This window comes from Lathyrus oleraceus, chromosome 6 (genome assembly GCF_024323335.1).
Source record: "Lathyrus oleraceus cultivar Zhongwan6 chromosome 6, CAAS_Psat_ZW6_1.0, whole genome shotgun sequence".
Taxonomy (NCBI): Eukaryota; Viridiplantae; Streptophyta; class Magnoliopsida; order Fabales; family Fabaceae; genus Lathyrus; species Lathyrus oleraceus.
The window spans coordinates 320,321,606-320,343,275 of record NC_066584.1 but is presented as its reverse complement, the minus strand read 5'-3'; the positions used below and the strand labels follow the sequence as shown (position 1 = coordinate 320,343,275).

The 21,670-nt window shown below is 36.5% G+C and overlaps 1 protein-coding gene across 1 annotated transcript; it reads right to left on the bottom strand.

Annotated features, from left to right (window-relative positions):
- Positions 1–13,535: 13,535 nt before the first annotated feature.
- LOC127097431 (cysteine synthase) lies at positions 13,536–15,868 on the bottom strand. Its single transcript, XM_051035926.1, has 11 exons — positions 15,715–15,868; positions 15,538–15,595; positions 15,335–15,444; positions 15,174–15,231; positions 14,806–15,069; positions 14,586–14,723; positions 14,440–14,491; positions 14,195–14,274; positions 14,029–14,088; positions 13,875–13,955; positions 13,536–13,733 (listed from the first exon to the last, which is right to left on the bottom strand). Exons 2-11 carry the CDS (start codon positions 15,574–15,576, stop codon positions 13,644–13,646), a joined length of 972 nt encoding a protein of 323 aa, XP_050891883.1. The 5' UTR covers positions 15,577–15,595; positions 15,715–15,868; the 3' UTR covers positions 13,536–13,643.
- Positions 15,869–21,670: the final 5,802 nt, after the last annotated feature.

The following is a 21,670-nucleotide window of genomic DNA, read 5'->3' as shown; positions in this document are numbered from 1 at the left end:
GGTGCAAATAGTACACTTGCTATTTTACCGATCACACATCATTTCAGAGTAGCTTGCATGTGCGACACGTCACTTCGGAGTAGCTTGCATGTGCGACACGTCACTTCAAACTAGCTAGCATGTGAGACACTTCACTCCTCTATTTAAGTGTCTTACTATCAACATACAAGACACTTCACTCACATTCATCTGCAGTAAGAAAATAGTTTTCATATGCACAATGTCATCTTCATCATTATACAATGTCAACGTTCACTACAACGGTGAAACATACGAGTTTGAGCTATATGGTTTTTGTTTTCGAAACACCGATACCATTAGACTCACGACCAAGAGAAATGCAACCTTCTTGCATTTGAAAAAAAGAATACAATCCTGTATAGGATCGGGTATTGTGTCAAAGATCACATATCAAAATCCAATATTTTTTTAGAATAGTCAATGCAAGTATTTCCCCCTTAAGGTACGAGACAATGAAGATGTTGAATACATGTTTGTTAGTCATGAACATTCAGGCTGCAACTGTATTAAGTTGTACATTACTCTTCAACCATGTTGTAGCACCTCAAATTTGCACCTATCATTGTACATACATTCTCACATTAGGTCATAGCATTAATATGGTCCACTGCATAGCATTGCATTGTCCCTTTGCCTCAAGTGCAAGATCATCAGAAGAATTAGGTCAAACTGGTCAAGAGATCAGTCAATCAAGCAAGCAAGTGCATTCTCCATTGAGGCAAGGCCCTAGGGTTGGTCCAACATGTTCACATGACCTAGGGGTCCTTTGGAAGTGTTTTGATCAAGGATTGGATGTTCAGAAGTCATCAGTCAATGCACAGTTTACCAGAAACCCTAAAAAGTCAACCTTGGTCAACTGGGCTTGATTTTATGGATTTCAAGGTGGGATTTGGTTTGAGAGGGCTCATTCATGTCCATATAGGCCTAATTTAACATGTCAAACATCATCATGGAAGAATTTGAAGTCAAACAAGAAATTTCCAAAAATAGAAAGTTGACCTGTATTTGGAATTTGCCAAAAATGGAAACTTCTTGATCCTAAACTTACATCATGATACAAGCTTCAAATGAATTTTTTCCCAACATGAAAGTTGAAGATCTTGTTCTCCCATTTCCAAAAAGTCCAAGAACACTCAATTCCCATGTATGGTTGGCAAGTTATGATCAAATCATTCTCAAAAATATTTGAACTTCAAAAGGCCATATCTCTCAAACCATTTTGGCCAAATTGGGTGGGGTTTTTTGCAACAAGTCACATTTGATCCCCTCTTTCCAAATATGTCATCATCATTCACCAAAACATCACCAATCAAAATGGCACTTTTGGAGGTAACTTGAATTGTTTTAAGTGAAGTGAAAAATTGAGATTTTAAAATAACCATTTTCAGTCACTTTTACCAATTGGAAGAGTTCTAAAATGACATTTGGAACATGTTCAAGGCCCAATTCGTGCACTTTCATACACCCTTTGTGAAATGGCATGGTTTTAGCAAAAATGGTCAAATATGTCATTAACCAAATTGTGATTACATTTCAACTAAACACACTTAACCAACACAAAACAGCATACAAATAGATCATTTTCTTTCTGAAACCAACCCTAGCAGCCACTCTAAACAAACAGAAATTCATTTCCTCTCAAATTCTCATTCTTTCACCTTGCATTTTTTCTGAAAAAAGCCTCAAAGCACACGAGTTTGGGTTGGTTTGTCCATCATTTAACAGCACTTTTGAAGCATTTCCAAGCCTCATTTGGTAACTGTAAGCAAGCAAAAACACACTGTTGCATCAAGGGCATTTCAATGGCAGTCCACGATTTGAGCTGAGAACAAAGTTGTTGGGCCAATTTCCTTCAACCATTCATCATCTGGAGCTTGGAGTTTCATCTGTTTCGAGCCAAAACCACCAAACAACCACTGTAGCTCAACTGCACTCCAATTTTGGTAAGAACTCGATTCTCTCATTTCCAAAAACTATGATATGCATTAGATAGGTCTTTGTATGCTGAGTTCAATGGTGGTCATGGTTTTGAAAATGGTTGAATGATGAATGAGAAATCTGATTTTTAAGTTGTGTTGATGATTATGTTTTTGCATGATTCTCTCATTTTGAGTTGATTTAGTGAAAATGAAGTTTAGATTATGAATGCTTGATGTTTGCTGGTTACAATGATGTGCTCAATTTGAATTTCTGGGCACAAAATATTTTCACGAGTTGGATGATGAAGATGAGTGTTGTACTGTACACAAGAACCCTAGCCATTTCCAGATTTTCGCGTTTTGTTTAGCTTTGCATGGCCAGACACTATACCATTGCCATGAGCCAGTCACAGTGTGACACGCATCTAATCAGCACGCACCGTTTCATTAAAAGTTCCAGAAAATTTCAAAAATGCCACTGCCGTGTTACAATTCCAATTAAATCATTTTTATTTTTCAATTTTTATTTCATTTTGTGACCAATCTTCCAAAAATCATAGAGCTCTCAATTTTCATCCAAAATTCATGGGGTTTTTTGCCAAATGCTCATATTGATCTCTAGTTTTTTATCATATATTTTCCAGATTTTTGGCATGGATGGATTTTTAATTGTGTTAGGGTTTGTGACATGTGCTCATATCTTGTACACTTTGCCAAAACATTTGTGAAATGATGATGCTTTATCCATTGTCTCTGAAATTCTTTGTGCTTAAACTAGACACATTCATGGTGATTTTGGTATAGAGTTTGTGAATTTATCATCTCTGGTTTGTGAGTTATGATTTTTTGAATTAGGGTGTGACAATTTGTGTCACACCATTGATGTGCAACTTCATGATTTTCAATACCATGCTTCTGAACCTCAAATTGCTTTGAATTTTTGCATGATTGAGCTTATGTATGTCTAGTTTACATTTGATTTTTCTTGGAATTATTTGTGGAATTTCCTAATTGTTTGAGATTTTTCTCCCCTGGTTGGTCATATGTTGACCTTTTGTGACACTTGATGCCATTTGTTTTGTAAAATTCTCATACTTTATTGGATGGACATGAAATTTTATATGTGATTATTAGACATCTTAAGCTTTGCCATGGTTTTGATCCCATTCATTTCTCATATGCTATCACTGATTTATGATTTTTTCAAGTTGATGCATGTTTGGTTGACTTCTTTGAGCATGTTTGGAATTGCCTTGCCTTTCTGATTTTCATTTCCCTACTTCCCATGATCCAATTGAGTTGAAATTTGACATGATTACCATGCTATGGATTATGTTTGACCATGATTTATTTGATGATTTTTGGAATTGTTTATGATTGGTTTTGAGTTGAGTCTTGCTGTTGACTTCTATGAGCTTCCATATGCCATGCTTTGACTTCTTTTGCTTATGAAATGATGATGATGATTGATATGATTGTGGAACCAATTGAGTTTGTTTCTTGATTGTTTGAAATTGATTTTGGACACTTGCCACTTGCTGTTTTGACTTTCTCATCCCCTTTTGACCCTAGGCTTGCCCTAGTGGTCCTGTTGCTCACATTTGAGTTCATGTTTTCAGGTTAACCAACAAATATCCAATGAGACCAATACAAATTGATTGAGTGTGCTTGTTTATCATGACTAATCTATTTGTTTTGTAGGTTGCTTGGCTCACATGCCTTGAACCTTGTGCATTGCACATTTATCTGGTTGTGTTGACTGTTGACCTTTGCTTCATTTTGATTTAACTTTGACTTGTGTACTAATGTTGTCTGACTGGTTTCAGGTACTTTTAGTTGCTTTTAGTTCCTTGTGAACTTTTCTTTGCTTTGCTTAAAAGCAATTTGCATTGAGGTATAACTTCTTTACTTCATGTAGTCTGGAAGACCTGGCCTGTTACTTGGCCAGGCAACTGTCTGAAGTCCTCCTTAAGAGGCAATGCTTGTGTATGTTTACAATTTGTGCCTGTACATATTCAAAGACCTCCTAAGTGAAGAGGCAATTGGCAGAACCCAAGGGATATGCAATCTATCCCCTGCTATTCTGTGTGTCATCTGCTTTGCTCACACCCCTGTGTTGATGCATTGCAGATACAAACCCAAGATCTTGTACAATTGTACAGTTGAGTCAGTTTTAAATGTGTAGAAGGGTTCCCACTTTCTGAACCCACACATTCTTGTCTTAAGCTCTCCCAGGCCAGGGATAAGAGCTGTGAAGTCTTATCTTCACTCACCTTTCATCTGCTTCACCTTAGCCCCTCAATGGCAAGGTTAAGAGCTAACACTACCCAGTTCCAGTGGTTTGTTTGTTAAGGTTGATATGACCCCTCGACTAAAACCTAACCTTGTGTGAGCCCATTGTTTGTGTATAGTGTGTGCTACTTGTGCTTGTGTGTTTGTTTGACTTGTCTCCTGTGCAAGTTAGGTTTAGTTTAGACTTGCTTCCTGTGCAAGTTAGGTGTGGCTTGCTTCCTGTCCAAGTCATGTTTAGGATAGGCTTGCTTCCTGTGCAAGTTAGCTAGAAACCTTAACTTAGGGATGATTTTGCATGATAACATCTAGGCTCGAGTCGTAGTCTCCCTAGTTGTGTCTCCCTCTGTTATCTGGTTAGGCTAGTCCTGTGTCCCTGCGTAGGGGAACTACGTCGCCCTGATCCTCATACCAGATGAGGTACGTAGGCAGGAGATGAGCTGATCTCTCTGGGCGCCCTTTTTCTTTTTCAACCCTTTGTGTCTTAATCACCCTTGTGTGTGTTTTGGTTCGGATGCTGATGTAAGTCCAGTGATTGGCATTCGGGCTCCACGTTTGCTTTTTCCTGTGTTTGTTTGTGTGCGTGTCAGCCGAGCTACGAATGCTCTGATTCTCCTTCGTCCAAAGGAGATACGTATGCATAGGATGCGATATCCTAGCGAGCATGTGTCGTTTCCCCAGTCCGAACTACTTTGACTCTGATGTCTATGCCTGATAGACTAAGTAGGCCCAGGATGCGATATCCTGCCGAGTCCGTTTCAGTCTTGTTTGTCTCTTGTGTCTCTTTCAGCCAGTGTGTGTGTGTGTGAGCAGTGTTTTAGCAACCATTTATCCTTCCTTTTGTGCGTGGATCCCGTCGAGTACGACAGATGCGTAGGGGTGCTAATACCTTCCCTTCGCATAACCGACTCCCGATCCCATTCTCTTTGGTCGCGAGACCATGCTTTTTCCAGGTTTACTCTGAGCGTTTCCTTTCCCTCTTTTGGGATAAATAACGCACGGTGGCGGCTCTGTTGTTCTTGTTTTCCCGCCGGTTTTTCGCGTAATGCGACACATGTATACCATCTCAACAGTCTTAACTAACCAGTCAGGATGAATCTGGTGGATTTGATCCACAATGGTCAGATGACATCAACCCAGAAGCAGAAGCAGAAGTGGACGTCGTTGATGAAGAAGAGGAAACCGAGATATAGGTTGATCACATGATGAACAACGACGATAAATATGATGATCAACCACCACCAATACCTCCTAGTCATGTCTACAACCCGCCTCAACATATGACAAATATGGATCTGCACGACGATGAAAATCTTCGTCCCCCTCATCCAGGTCGGGACAGTCATAAAGCCAGTTGGCTCTGTTAGTAATACTGATGAAATCATAAGCGGGTAAAGCAAGAACATGGACTTTTTGGAAAATAAGAGAATAATAATCTTATTTTACCGCAATCATGCCTTGTTGGATCAACGCGGCCATGTCCAATTTATTTTTATCGACACCTGTGGAGAGTCAGCAAGCGCAACACCAAATCCAAAATGACCGACAATCTGTGTGATCATACCACCAACCGAAATGTCGCCTGAAGTAGCGCGACCAACTCTACCTAGGTAGTCAGCTGCAAATGCTGCTACGTTGATATGAGTTTGTGCCGCCATATTGTACAGAAAGAATAACTCCCTTTAGGTGGCGACACCGGTGCTATCTCCGCGACCAAACATGGTGTACGCCAAAGCCTTCTGCGCGTACCTGAAACACGGGTTATGGATACCCGATGCTTTTCCCCCTTTGGAAACATATTTAGTGTTACCTGTTATAGCGGTCCAGAATTTCGTCGGGACAAAAGTATCGGGCACCGTTCCGGGGCCTACGATTGGGAGTTTTAGGATACTCCCTAATTCATCCACAGACAATTCCATATCAGTATAAAATAATCGAAAATGCAAGGTACCGTAGTATTCTTTCTCCGTTCCATTCCACCTATTTTCCAGCTTAAATTCAATGGTACTCAAAAATTCAAGAGTAATGCGCACGAAAGTTGACGCTTCTAACTGCATGAATTCCAACATTCCTAAGGTGTGGAACATACGGTGAACCTCAGCTTGCAATCCCAATTCCTGCAAAGTGCCATTACACATGTACCTGGTGGGGGTTAATTTTCTTTTAAGATGGACCGCATACCTCTTTTGTTGCTCCAAGTTTTCGAACACAATGTCGTGCTCATTCGGGGTTCATCTCGCCCTTTGACGTGGCCGGGATGATTCCGCCACATTTTTGCTTTTGTCTACTCGGCGAGACATGTTCTTACCTGCACACAACAAAAAGAAACTAGAAATTGAAAAGAGATATTAGGCAAATATATTACCGTAGGAAGGTAGAGGATGGAAAATGGAAGAATTTTTGTGAAGACGGATGGAGATATGATGGAGTTATGAATTGAAAGTATGGAGCTTTAAGTGAGAAAAATGGAGGTTTTTAGGTATTTTGGAGAGAAAGAGAGATGGAGGTGAGAGAATAGGTTAACGAGGAGAGAATGGGTGATAAAATGGATTTAGTGGGGGAAATTCGGTGGTGGGCCCATGTGCCAACGGTAAATTTTTTTGAAAAAAATCACATTACGCTTGCTGACACGGCCATGTCACCTGACACGGGCGACCGTGTCAACGCATAAGACCTCCTTGACACGGGTCGTGTCCTGCCAAATTACAGCTTCTCCACGCAGGGGCTGACACGGGCCGTGTCACCTGACACGGGCACCCGTGTCAGGCCCCTGGAAACCCCCTTCCTGAACACTTCCTGAACACTTCCTGACACGGGCCGTGTCAGCTGACACATGCACCCGTGTCAGGCCCCTGATTTTTCAATTTCCTTCATTGCGTTCTCGAGCTGTGCCAATCTTCTGCTTCCAAATTTTCTAGAGACTTTTTGCGCACGAAATTTTTAACTCCTCTAGCAAACATTGTTCACACCTACAAGTAAATAACACACAACCAAACAAAGAAAATAATTAGACACAAAAGCGTGGGTTGCCTCCCACGTAGCGCTTCGTTTAACGTCGCTTGGCTTGACGGTTGTGCATCTTATATCAGACAAGATGAACAACATCAATTTGGCCAACTTCTTGCTCCAAATTGTAAGGCTTTAATCTTTGTCCATTCACTTTAAAAATGTCCCCATTGAATGGATTTTTTATTTCGATTGCTCCATGGGGATATACCTTGTGTACCATAAACGGACCTGACCATTTCGATCTCAGTTTTCCCGAGAACAACTTCATACCTTGTGTACCATTTATCCTTCCCCAAATTCCTTCCTTTGGATCCTTCTATCATGCCATTTCTTTGTTTGATCTTTGTAGATTTTGGCATTTTCATATGCCCGGTTCCTAAATTCTTCTAACTCATGGAGTTGAAGGATTCAGGATTCTCCCGCTTTCACAAGATCCAAGTTAAGGAATTTTGAAGCCCACAAAGCTTTGTGTTCAAGTTCTAAGGGTAAGTGACATGCCTTACCATATACCAATTGATAAGGGGACATACCAATCGGTGTTTTGAAAGCAGTTTGGTATGCCCAAAGCGCATCATCAAGCTTACTTGTCCAATCTTTGCGAGAAGCGCTAACCGTCTTCTCCAGGATTTGTTTCAGCTGTCTATTCGACACTTCAACTTGACCACTTGTTTGCGGGTGGTATGGAGTGGCTATCCGATGTTTTACATTATACTTCAAGAGTAGCTTCTCCAGTAGGTGATTTAAGAAGTGAGTTCCTTCATCACTTATTAGAGCTCTTGGCACTCCAAACCTGACAAATATGTTTGTTTCAGAAACTCTAATACCACTTTTGCATCGTTCGTTGGTAGAGAAACTGCTTCTACCCACTTGGATACATAATCCACCGCCACCAAAATGTAATTCTTTCCAAATGACGGTGGAAATGGTCCCATAAAGTCAATACCCCAAACATCGAAGAGTTCAACTTCCAACATGGGGTTTTGCGACATCTGATTTCTTTTTGAGATGTTTCCCATCCTTTGACACTTATCGGACTCTTTGATTACCTGCTGAGCATCTTTGAAAAGTGTAGGCCAGTATAAGCCTGACTGAAGGACTTTGGCAGTGGTTTTATCACCACTAAAGTGTCCACCATAGTCAGAGTCATGACATGCTTTCAGGACATCTCTCTGTTCTTCTTCGGGAACACGTCTTCTGACCAATCCGTCTACTCCTTTCTTGTACAAGAATGGGTCATCCCACAAGTAAAACCTGCAATCATGCACAAACTTTTTCTTTCGGTTAGAGTCAAATTCGCTAGGGATCATCCTGCCTACTAGATAGTTCGCGTAGTCTACGAACCATGGCATTCTAATAATCGCAAGGATGTGTTCGTCAGCAAACTCATCATTTATTGGACGTTTTTCCTCATTCTCCTCTATGGGGGACATCCGAGAGAGGTGATATGCCACAATATTTTCACACCCTCTTTTGTCACGAATCTCCACATCAAACTCTTGAAGGAGTAGGATTCATCTCAACAGTCTTGGCTTAGAGTCCTGCTTAGCAAATAAATACTTCAAAGCAGCATGGTCAGTATAAACAATAACTCTAGAACCTAACAGATATTGCCTGAATTTATCAAAGGCATAAACCACCGCTAGCAACTTCTTCCCGGTAGTCGCGTAGTTCATCTGTGCAGGGGTCAAAACATGACTAGCATAGTATATGACATGCAACAATTTACTATTTGCACCAATGTAGTAATAAAATGGGAGTTATCCTGAGTATCGATCTCGAGGACTGCGTAATAAGTACCAATCTTTATAATAATTCTATTGAACAAAAGATCATAGGGGGTTTGATGATTGTTTTCAAAAATAATAAGAACGAGAAACAATTATACAAAGCGTATAAAAACTGTTAACCAATATGAGAAAGCATGCTAGGGCCAGATGTGTGAATTGCTTTGTAATACACTTCTTCCATATTATATAACATCTACGTTGTAATTATTCAAAACCGATTCTCAAGAATTATTTTCTCTAATTCCTTAGCCGAAAACCATTAACAGTCAATTTCAATCCTAATTCCTTAGTTATTCAAATTGACGTTACGAAATATGTAATTGATTAAGAATTAACGGCTACTACGGTTTGATCTTTATTCCTAAGTGATTAAACCGAAGTATTATTATACAACAAGCGATAAGGCGGTTTGTACGACCTAAACCTTAACCAGAGATCAAAATTTCATTTGTCCGATAAAATAAAGCATTAAGAACATTGTATAATAATTTGAGCCACCATAGCCATGTTTAACGCTTTAAACTCTTTTAAGCCAAGCCCACCATCCTTCTTAGTACACGTTCACTTATCTCATGCAAGCCACCTTATTGCTTTATTATTATTACATCCTCCCCACTAGAAAGAACCTAACATCTTCTCAATATCATTCACCGTAGCATCTGGGATGACAAACACACTCATGATATAAGATGGTATAGCTTGAAACACTGACTTTATCATAACCACCTTCCTTACCTTTGATAACCAACTACCCATCTATGAGTTTATTTTCTTCCAAATACGATCCTTGATGAAAGCAAAAGTAGCTTTTTTACTTCTTCCAATCATACATGGTAATCCCAAATACATACCCGTACCTAACACTTGACGAACTCGCATAATACGAGTTATATCTTCTTGTGTCAGTCTATTAATGTTACGACAGAAAAACACTTCAGACTTAATCACATTTATCTCCTTACCTGACGTTTCTGCATAGACTTTGAACAACTTCATAAGATTTATCACCTCTATTAAATTAGCCTTGCAAAACAAAAAATAATTGTCAGCAAGAAGTAAATGAGACATATTAGGTACTCCTTTACAAATCAATACTCCATGGATATCTCATATATCCATAGCTCTATTGATAAGAACAAACAATCCTTCTACTACTAGAATGAAAAGATAAGGGGACAGTGGATCCCCTTGTCTTAATCCTCTCCCGGGCTGAATAGGTCTGACTCTATCTGCATTAACTAGAACAAAATAATTAATCGATGTAACACACATCATCACCCAATGAATCAACTTTTCTGCAAAACCCATACGACTAAACACACCTCTTAGAAAGCTCCAATCCATTTTATCATATTTTTTATTGATGTTTATTTTGAGAGCTAACTCGACTTTATTTCCTTTAATCTTTCTCTTTAATGCGTGAATAATTCCAATGACTATCAAAGCATTATCAAGAATAGGATATTATGTTTCATAAGAATGACATGGTTTTCTTTACCATCAATGTCCATAACTATGACATGACATTATCTAAATTAAACGATAGTTGTGAGGATTACCTAATTATAATTTATGAAATCTATACTAAATTCTTGACTTAAATGCATTTTTGGTCCTCTAGTTTAGTGTTATTTAACTTTTAGTCCCCATTTAAAAAACTAGTTTTTGGTAACTGAATTTTACATCCCTTGAGATTTTCATAGCCCCCTACAATTTTGCATATGTGACATGCTCATTAATAACGTGGCTTTGGTATTGTGGAGCCAATTCATATTTATTGAATTTTTAATAGAAATTATTTATATTTTATTTTGTATAACATTTTTAAACTAATATACACATTTTATAAAATTTTACTTAATATAAATATTTTACTAAAATTTTAATTAATGGATTGAAAAGGGGAAACACGAAGAACACTCGTCTTCTTCGTCTTTCAAACCTCAGCAACTCCAAGAACCCTGGTGTGATTTATCTAACTCTTAACTTTTATCATTAACTCTTCTCTTTTATATTTGTGCAATTTATATTCCAACATCAAGGTGGTATCCCTCCTCTTTATCCTTAGAGTCAACACCTCCACATTCTCATCAAACAAATGAGGGTATCCAAATGTAGGGGTGGAAAAACATGGCCGACTTTATAGGGATGATTGTTTTTTTTTTTGTATTTTTCACGAGTCGAGCCAAAGTTTTAGGCCTTCCCTCGCCCCATTTTTTGGAGGGCTTTTGTAGTGGCGGTATAACTTTCAAGTTTTATGGGTGTAAGACATGCCCCGCTCCACCCTTATTTTTTGTGAGGCAAACCAAGTTCCAGACCCACAACCTTTACAATGTCCACCTTGTCCTATTTTTTAGGATTTTGTAGGGCAGGCATACCCCTTTTCCACCCTTACCCAAATGCTTCCACCTCATCACCCATTTCCCTCAAGAGGGTTGTCAATCATGTAAGTTAACGAATAAGCTTGTGCCATGATAACAAGTGAGGCAAAATATTCTCCGAGTTTCTCTTTTTCTTTTCAGAAGCACCATGGCGCCAAGACTTCACTCTTACATGCGGCTCTAGAGCCAAGGTAGTAGAGGCGTTGCGCATATGGTACAAAATTTATGTCATCTCTTCTTAAAATTTGTTTCATACTTGCTCGTAAAATTTATGTAGTCTTCTTTGAAAATAAAATATCGAAGCTCTTTAACTTACGGTGAAAACATGTTTATCGAGCATAACAATAAACTTTCCATGTGATCCAGCCTCCCTAGAACATTGATCTTTGTCTCAAGGCCTCTTGAAAACGGGTTCTTCAAGTAAAGAACCACCACATCACTCCTCTTTCGGGAACCCTCACTATTTACTCTTGGCAATTACCTAGGGATAGTCTCACACATGAATTAGCTAAAAGACCCTCGTATCGAAGTTGGAATAACTTCGGACAAGGGAAAACCTATTATTTCAGCCCATTATTGACGAGGGAAAGTTGGATAAACCAGAGCAACAAAGTAGCCTAAGTGACGAGTCTCTTTTGAAATTAGAGGGGTCCTAGCATCGAATGACGGTGATGTATGTCTCAACACCCTCCCCATTTGGAGCATCGTCTTAGGGCAACTCATCATATCTGCATGTGAAAGGGTAAAATTAAAATATAAGAACACTAACAGTCTGGCCTTTCTGAATGAACGATGAAAAAAATGTGAAGTTCTTCGCCCTTTTACCAAATTAGTTGATACATTATTTAAATATTGTTGGAAAAAAATGAGCTAGAAATTGAAGCTTAATTGCTTTAGAAAATAAGCCATTTGAAAGACTAAAATCAACTAAGACAATAGATGTTAATAAGTCATGTCTAGGGGTGTGCATGGATCATAAACCAAACCAAACTGAACCATATATATGGTTCAGTTTGGATCTTAAAACCATTTTCAGAAAATCAATTTATTTTCTTAAAATCGGTTTATAAGTGGATCGGTTCGGTTTTAAACCGTTTTTTAACAAAAAAAAATAAATTAAAAAATAATAATTTAAAATCAATTTCTTTAAAACCAATTTTTTATTTTCTTAAAAAAATCAATTTCAATTTTATAAAAAAAACAGTTTTTAAAACTATATTTTTAAAAAAGTAATTTTATATCAAAAATAATTTTATTTTCTTTTAACTAACTTTTTTATTTTTACTAGTTATAAAATTATTTTATATAAAAAAATATTTATTTTAAAAACGGTCATAAAATAAAATAATTATGAATCATATCTCTTTAAATCATAATTATTCATAAAATAAATAATTTATCAAAAAAATTGTTCAAACTTCTAAAATCTCTCATAATTGTTCATAAACAAATTTTATGAGATTTTAAAATATTTTTTTTAAAATTTAAAAAACATAAAAAACAATTTATTTTTAAAAAAATAATAAATATTCAGAAAAAAGAAAAAAAATTAAAAATAATAAAATTATATTCTGAAAAAAAAATCTTAAAAAAATTATTCCAAAAAATAATAATAACTGAAAAAAAATTATTTTAAAAAAATGAAAATCGAAAATATTTATTTTTTGAAAATAAAATAATAATTTTTTTAAAACATTTTTTTACTGGAAAAAAATACAAAATATTTTTGTTAAAAAATATCTCTTTTATTTAGAAGAAAATAATAATTTTATTTGAAAAAAAATATCAAATATAATTTTTTTTTTAAAAAGATCCAAATATAATATTTTTCGGGAAAAGAAAAAAAATTCTGAATTTTATTTTTAAAATAATTTTTTATAAAATTTTAGAAAATATAAAATATAAAATTGATTTATAATGTGATAAAACATGAAAATAGACAAATATAAAAATTTAACTAATAGTAAAATTTGGATACCCAATAACAAAACAAAATTTTTATAATAACAAAATGGATATCCAAATTTTTATTTTATCATTTGATTTGATTTTTTAAAAATATAATTTGATTATGGATAATCGATTTTTTTCACAACCCTATTCATGTCTAATCATGTGGGTGTGGACACTTATTGAAGGGCTATCCAAACGCCATTATTCAAATGCTGTTCAAATTGTTTTAGACCACAGGTAGAGTTTGAATGAGAATGACTTTTCAATTAAGCAATTTATGCACTTCAATCAAATGTCATTTGTTCAGCTTCATGCCGGATTGATTCAAAAAGTTCTGAAGACAGATAACGTTCTCCAAAACTGGGAAAAATCGCCTGCACAGCATCAATTCAGAACTATTCAACATTCACATTAACGACTAATAAACTGCTATTCACCGCAAACATTATGCGTCAATATATACCATAATCATTTCATAATTCTGCGAATAAACATATTAAGAATTGTAAACTTACAACGATAAGCTTTCCTGCATTTTCTGGTCTCTTCCCCAATTTTATTGCAGCTGCAGCAGCAGCACCGGATGAAATTCCCATCTGCAAAAGACATTCATATTATCATCATATTTGCAGAACCAAATAACAAGAATCGCAAGTTATCATGTCATACCAGTAAACCTTCTTTCAAAGCAAGCAACTTAGCAGTTTCTATAGCTTCTTCACTTGAAATCTGTAATTCATAATAAAACAAAAGAGTCTCATTTTAAATGAACGAAAAGACCAGATTCTAGATCAAATTTGAGAACAGAATACAATGTATTAGTGTTGCAAACTACCTGAATAACTTCATCTAGAAAATCAAATTCCAGAATAGGGGGAACGATACCGGCACCGAGCCCTTGGATTAGATGTTCGCCTTTGAAATGTTTACAAGTAGAAAATACATCACTAATCGCCCTCTAAGGACTTGCTTATCAAAGAATAAAACTTTGACAGTTTATATATGACATCTAAACAACATACAAATTAGAACAATTCAAATGAATAACAATGATATTTATATTCAGAATCATAAAATCACCTGGCTTTCCTCCATTCAGAACCGCACTTTCAGCTGGTTCCACACCATACACCTAGGGGCGAATCGCGACATAAATCATAGTTAGCATAGATATAAATAAATCATTACAAAAACTTGTTCAAAGTATGCAGGGTAAACAAATCAACCTTGATTTCTGAGTTTTTCTCCTTGAGGAACTTCCCTGTACCTGTTACAGTTCCCCCGGTTCCTATCCCTGCAACCAAAGCATCAATTTTCCCTCCAGAGTCTCTCCAAATCTCAGGGCCAGTTGTCTCATAATGAATCTAAAACAACGAAAAAAAACTATTGACTACCGTTTTCTTTCATCTCATCAACCAAATTACGAAATACGAATTCTAAGAATACCTTCGCATTGACAGGGTTTTCAAATTGATTGAGCTTATAACTATTAGGCGTCTTCGCTAATAGCTCTTCCGCTTTCTCAAAAACACCAACAAATCCTTTGGCAGGATCTGTCAAATATACCTCAGCTCCAAATGCTCGCAGTATAATTCTTCTCTCAAGACTCATATTAGATGGCATAGCCACTATAAGTTTATAGCCTCTCAGCGCTGCTATCGATGCCAGTCCTATGCCGGTGTTACCACCTGTAGCCTCAACAAGGACAGTCTTTTCAACCATTGTTGAAAAAAATTAAACTCACTTAGATTCGACATTCAACAATATGAATAATACTATACAAGCTCATGAAGAAAACCTAGATATCAAGTTACCTTTCCAGGTGTAATGAGGCCTTTGTTTTCAGCATCTTCAATCATGCTTAATGATATTCTGAGTGAAAAAAAAAAGACTATCATTACAAATTCTTATATTAGAATCTTAAAACATAAAATTTCAAAAAAGTTCAAGTTTGTGAAAACAAATAATTCCATGCCTATCTTTAACACTGCAGCAGGATTGCAAGTATTCTAGCTTAGCAGCGATTCGAGCAACACAGCCTTCAGTAATGTTGTTAAGATATACCAATGGAGTATTCCCTATTAACTTCACAAAAAATTATGATTATTTTACAAACAAAAATAAAGATAAAAAAAGATATGAAACAGAAAAATAGTTATTATTAAGAGAAAATATTACTTCAGTAGCATCTTTCTTGATTGCAAACTGTGTCTCCATGATATCTGATGAAGAAAGCCTGCAAAAGCTTGATAGTTGAGTGTCTTTTAGAAATCAGCAGAAAAAGAACGCATAATTGCTGGGCACATAAAACTCTAAAAATGAGAAAACAAAGGAGATTGAAAATGTTATACTAACCAATGTCTTCAAAGGCGGTTTTGGATTGTTGAAAAAGCAGGAAATTTAAGCTTGAGCGTATGTGTATTTAAGAGCTATTAGAATTTTTTAGAATTTTTTTAGATAAGATCTTGTTATCATGTTTTGTGGAAAAGTATTTTAAAAAAGTGTTGGTTGTGTTTTTATTAAAAATATTCATATTAAAGAAATTTATATACACATTTGGCGACCAACTTTTATTTTCTAACTATATTTCTTTAATTTTACACACATAATTTATTAAGAAACTTTAGTTAAACTCTCGTAGCAATAGAAAAACTACTTATTTCTTTTTATCAACTAATACATAAAAAAAAAACATCACTCCATCGAAATAATCCATCATATTGTTTTAACACAAACAAACTTAATGCATTTCATTTATCAAATAAAGATTATTCAATATAAGGAGGAATTAAATAAAATATATTATGTCTAATCTAAATTTTTTTCGTTTTAGTAAATAAATGGACAATCGAATTCACTTGATGATTAACAAACTTCATCTCAAAGTTGAGAATACAATGTAGAAAACTTTTAATAGACCTAATGATTAAACTAAATTCAGAGTTATCACCATAGCTGGTATGAATTGCTTGAACCACCATTTGAGAGTCACTTTCAAATATCACGCAATCCAATTGCATCTGGATGGCTGCTTGAATCGCTTCTTTCATGGTCATCGCTTCTATGATCAAGTAAAGACCAAAATCTCACGAGATACCACCAATGATTAATCTACCAAAGCAATCTCTAACACATCAACCTCATTTGTGGTCTCTCTTTGCTTATTGAACCTCGCATCAACGTTACATTTCACACATCCTTCATTCGGCAAGCTACAAATAGTTTGGAAGGTGTGGGCACCATTATCACTCACTTGGCGATCTTGAGATTTGAACCAATCATGTCAAGTATGATAGGATACATACCTAACTTTGACACCTCATCTCTTTCATTGTCCCACATCACATTATTTCTACTATTCCAAGCACCCAAATCAAAATTGCAGCTCTCCCACAGTTATCATATCGTCTTTACTACAAATATTAATAATAAGGGTCTTAACATCAATAAAAGTCTGCAAGCGAGGTTCAATAATAGAAGACAGACTTGTTGTCCTCCAACTTTGCTTAGTAGTTATACACTCAAAGAACACACATCATTCATCTTCCTCAATATTCTCACAATTGACAATTTGGAGGACACTGGAAAAAATGTTGATGAAGCTTAATCTGAGTTGGAAGGTGGCCCCTGCAAATCTGCCACAACAGATGTTTGGCTTTTAGTGGCGCTATAACCTCCCATACAATCTTCTAACACATCTTCCACAAGCGATACCTCTAGGATTTCATTTGCAACTTCATGGATAAACAAATGTCTTATTTTCTAAACATCCCATTGTTTAACATTTGTCATCATAAGATCATTAACAGTAATATCGTAGACACATTGACCTTGTGGACCTCCTAAGCAACCTTATTATATACCTCTTAGCCATGGCTTGGCCATGCCTTTAACCTTAATCCCATCCCTAATACTCCACCTACAACCAAGGGTCAATACTTTCCTTGCTTTCCATAAGCTTCTCCACACAAAACTCAAATTGTTACCAAGATTAGGTTAAAAAAAGAGGATATATGATAATACCTTGCTTTGAAGACTCTAGCTACCAACATCTCCGGTTTTATCATCATACGCCAACCTTGTTTAGCCACCATATCCATGTTTAAATCTTTGAAATCTTTTAAGACAATCCCACCATCCTTCTTAGTACATGTTAACTTGTTTCACGCAAGCCACCTTATTGCTTTATTATTATTACATCCTCCTACTAGAAAGAATTTAACATCTTCTCAATATCATTCATTGTAGCATCTGGGATGATAAAAACACTCATGATATAAGATGGTATAACTTGAAACACTGGCTTTATCATAACCACATTCCTCACCTTTGATAACGAACTACCCCTCTATGAGTTTATTGTCTTCCAAATACGATCCTTGATGAAAGCAAAAGTAGCCTTTTTACTTCTTCCAATCATAGATGGTAATCCTAAATACATACCCATACCTAACACTTGACAGACTCCCATAATATGAGTTATATATTCTTGTGTCGGCCTACTAATGTTACGACAGAAAAAGACTCCAGACTTAGTCATATTTATCTCCTGACCTCACGCTTCTGCATAGACTTTTAAGCAACTTCGTAAGATTTGTCACCTCTGTTAAATTAGCCCTACAAAACAAAAAACAATCGCCAGCAAGAAGTAGATGGGGCACTTTAGGTACCCCTCTACAAATATGTACTCCATGGATAGCTCATATATCCATAGCTCTATTAATAAGAGCGGACAATCCTTCTACCACTAGAATGAAAAGATAAGGGGACAGTGGATCCCCTTGTCTCAATTCTCTCCCGTGCTAAATAGGTCTGAATCTATCTGCATTAACTAGAATAAAATAATTAATCGATGTAACACACATCATCACTCAATGAATCAACTTCTCTGTAAAACCCATACGACTAAACACACCTCTTAGAAAGCTCCAGTCCACTTTATCATATTTTTTATTGATGTCTATTTTGAGAGCTAACTCGCCTTTATTTCCTTTAGTCTTTCTCATTAATGCGTGAATAATTCCAATGGCTATCAAATCATTATCAAGAATAGGATATTATGTTTCATAAGAATGACATAATTTTTTTATCATCAATGTCCATAACTATGACATGGCATTATCGAAATTAAATGATAGTTGTGAGGATTACCTAATTATAATTTATGAAATCTATAATAAATTATTGACTTAAATGCACTTTTGGTCCCCATAGTTTAATGTTGTTTAACTTTTAGTCCCCATTTTAAAAACTAGCTTTTGGTAATTGAATTTTATATCCCTTAAGATTTTCATGGCCCCCTACAATTTTGCATATGTGGCATGCTCATTAATAACGTGGCTTTGGTATTGTGGAGCCAATTCATATTTATTGAACTTTTAATAGAAATTATTTATATTTTGTTTTGCATAACATTTTTAAACCAATATATACATTTTATAAAATTTTAATTAATATAAATATTTTACTAAAATTTTAATTAATGGATTGAAAAGGGGAAACACAAAGAACACCCGTCTTCTTCGTCTTTCAAACCTCAACAACTCCAAGAACCCTAGTGTGATTGATCTAACTCTAATTTTTATCACTAACTCTTCTCTTTTTATATTTGTGCAATTTATATTCCAACATTAAGGTGGTATCCCTCGTCTTTATCCTTAGACTCAACACTTCCACCTTCTCATCAAACAAATGAGGGTACCCAAATGTAGGGGTGGAAAAACATGGTCGACTCTATAGGGATGGTCATTTTTTTGTTGCATTTTTCACGAGTCGAGTCAAGGTTTTAGGCCCGCCCTCGCCCCATTTTTTGGAGGGCTTTTGTAGTGGTGGTGTAACTTTCAAGTTTTATGGGTGTAAGGCATGCCCCGCTCCATCCTCATTTCTTGTAAGGCAGACCAAGGTTCCAGGCCCACATCCTTTACAATGTCCAACCTGTCCTATTTTTGGGGATTTTGTAGGGCAAGCATGCCCCTTTTCCACCCTTACCCAAATGCTTCCACCTCATCACCCATTTCCCTCAAGAGGGTGGTCGACCATGTAAGTTCACGAAGAAGCTTTCCCCCTTGATAATAAGTGAGGCAAAACACTCTTTGAGTTTCTCTTTTTCTTTTCAGAAGCACCATGACACCAAGACTTCACTCTTACATGCGGCTCTAAAGCCAAGATAGTATAGGCGTTACGCATATGGTACGAAATTTATGTCATCTCTTTTTAACGTATTCTTGCTCGTAAAATTTTTGCAGTCTTCTTTGAAATTAAAAGATCGAAGCTCTTTAACTGTTTTGGGACCAGGACGAGCAAGAAACGACGAAAACATGTTTGTCGAGCATAACAACAAACTTTCCATGTGATCCAACCTCCCCAGAACTTGGATCTTTGTCTCAAGGCCTCTTGAAGACAAGTTCTCAAAGTAAAGAACCACCGACATCACTCCTCATTTGGGAACCCTCACTAGTTACTCTTCGCAATAACCTAGGAACAATCTCACACATCAATTAGCTAAAAGACCGTCGTGTCGAAGTTGGAATAACTTCGAGCAAGGGAAAACCTATTATTTTAGCCCATTATTGACGAGGACAAGTTGGATAAGCCAGAGCAACCAAGTAGCCTAAGTGACGAGTCTCTTTTGAAATTAGAGGGGTCCTAGCATCGAATGACGAGGATTTATGTCTCAACACCCTCCCCATTTGGAGCATCGTCTTAGGGCAACTCATCATATTTGCATGTGAAAGGGGGAAATTAAAAATATAAGAACACTAACCGTCTAGCCTTTTTGAATGAACAATGAAAAAAATATGAAGTTCTTTGGACCTTTACCAAATATGTTACTCATATGCATTATAGTAGCCTTATGCACTAACAAACAGGTCTCCATATACCACTTATTCCACTTCCCATACACAATAGTAAATGATTTAACACCGTCAACAAAGTCGACACATTCCTAGAAAATTGTAAACTTATTCTTTAAATATGTCTCCTCTTGAGGCAAATCATCGTGTGGGTATTTATAGGTTTCTAGTCTAGCCAAGAAATGGTTTTGGCGGTAAAACTTGAGAAATTTATAAATATATCTTGGGGGAAGGTTGGATTTATCCTCATATATACTCACATGGGAAGCCTCAATAAGAGGCGTAACTAGATAGTATCGACACTTAAAAAAATTTATATTATCAATAAACATGTCAAACATCTTTTTACCTTGCCTAAGGGAGGGCAAACTTTGATCCTGTTTCGAATCACCCGAGGTACGTTGGATATTGAAAAGGTGAAATAAGAGCGTCATAGTCGACACTCCCCTTTTATATTCACACCAATATTGAAATACTTTGACATAAGTCCAACTCACATGATGTAGTTGTGAAGGGACAATTCCATGTCGGTCTGATGGTTTCCATGTGATCCAACCTCCGTGAACTCTAGGTTGGTTAAAGAAAGAGTTGGAAAAGCAAAGCCCATAGCGACTTCCTTGAGACTAATGTCACCAATAAAACATTATCCTTGGACAACAACGTTATCCTTTGAGCCTTTCGTGACAATTGCCCCAAGAATCCTAGAAAATGACAAACAGAGCACTACAAAGAAAGTCAAAATCATTGTCTTCAAGAGGGACAATGTCTAATCTGCAATGAGGTTCAATCGACTGAACGTTAAGTATGTTATTGGGACAAAAGAAAGAAAGACTGGGAAGAAGAATAACAGGGAGACGTGAGGTCGAGCAGAATAAAAGGAAAACAAAGATCCTTAGGGGTTAACAAGCGATAAGAGTAAAAAGGAAATCAAATTCGCCCTTTAACCTTTATATATTGGCAATAGACATCCCCATGATCTATAACCATAGATCTAGGAAAATGTACTATCACAAAAATAACAATTTAGATTTGGCCTCAATATTATCACTACACTAGAGCACTCCAAAAAGTATCACTTCCACCCCTTGAATCCTAGGGCCACGTGGAAATGTTGAACTACGAAACATTTTGGATACAAGACAGACATTTAAGGCGTGTGTTCCCGAGACCACATACTCCCATTCGACACGTCTCCGTTCCTGGTTCTAAGGTGGGGATCCTCATAGGTGCATTAAGTCGAGTAAGATAGCTGGTGTAGAGCCCAGTCTCAAAATTTTCACCACACATTTAACATCATAAATGATAGCAAAAACTTGGGGGGAATTATTTTGGGACGACCAAACGGTCCAATACCGAAGGTCCAATCAATAATACTCTCGTGCAGACTGGAAGACAGGTAGACCCACCTAGAGGACCGCACATTAGAACGGGGTTGCTTTCCAATCATCGGTCGTTGG

Coding starts and splice junctions, on each gene's coding strand:
- LOC127097431 (XM_051035926.1), bottom strand. CDS start 15,576: ATGGAGACACAGTTTGCAATCAAGAAAGATGCTACTGAA. Junction 14,492..14,585: donor AGAAAAACTCAGAAATCAAG/GTTGATTTGTTT, acceptor ATTCGCCCCTAG/GTGTATGGTGTGGAACCAGC. Junction 14,089..14,194: donor TTCTAGATGAAGTTATTCAG/GTAGTTTGCAAC, acceptor TATGAATTACAG/ATTTCAAGTGAAGAAGCTAT.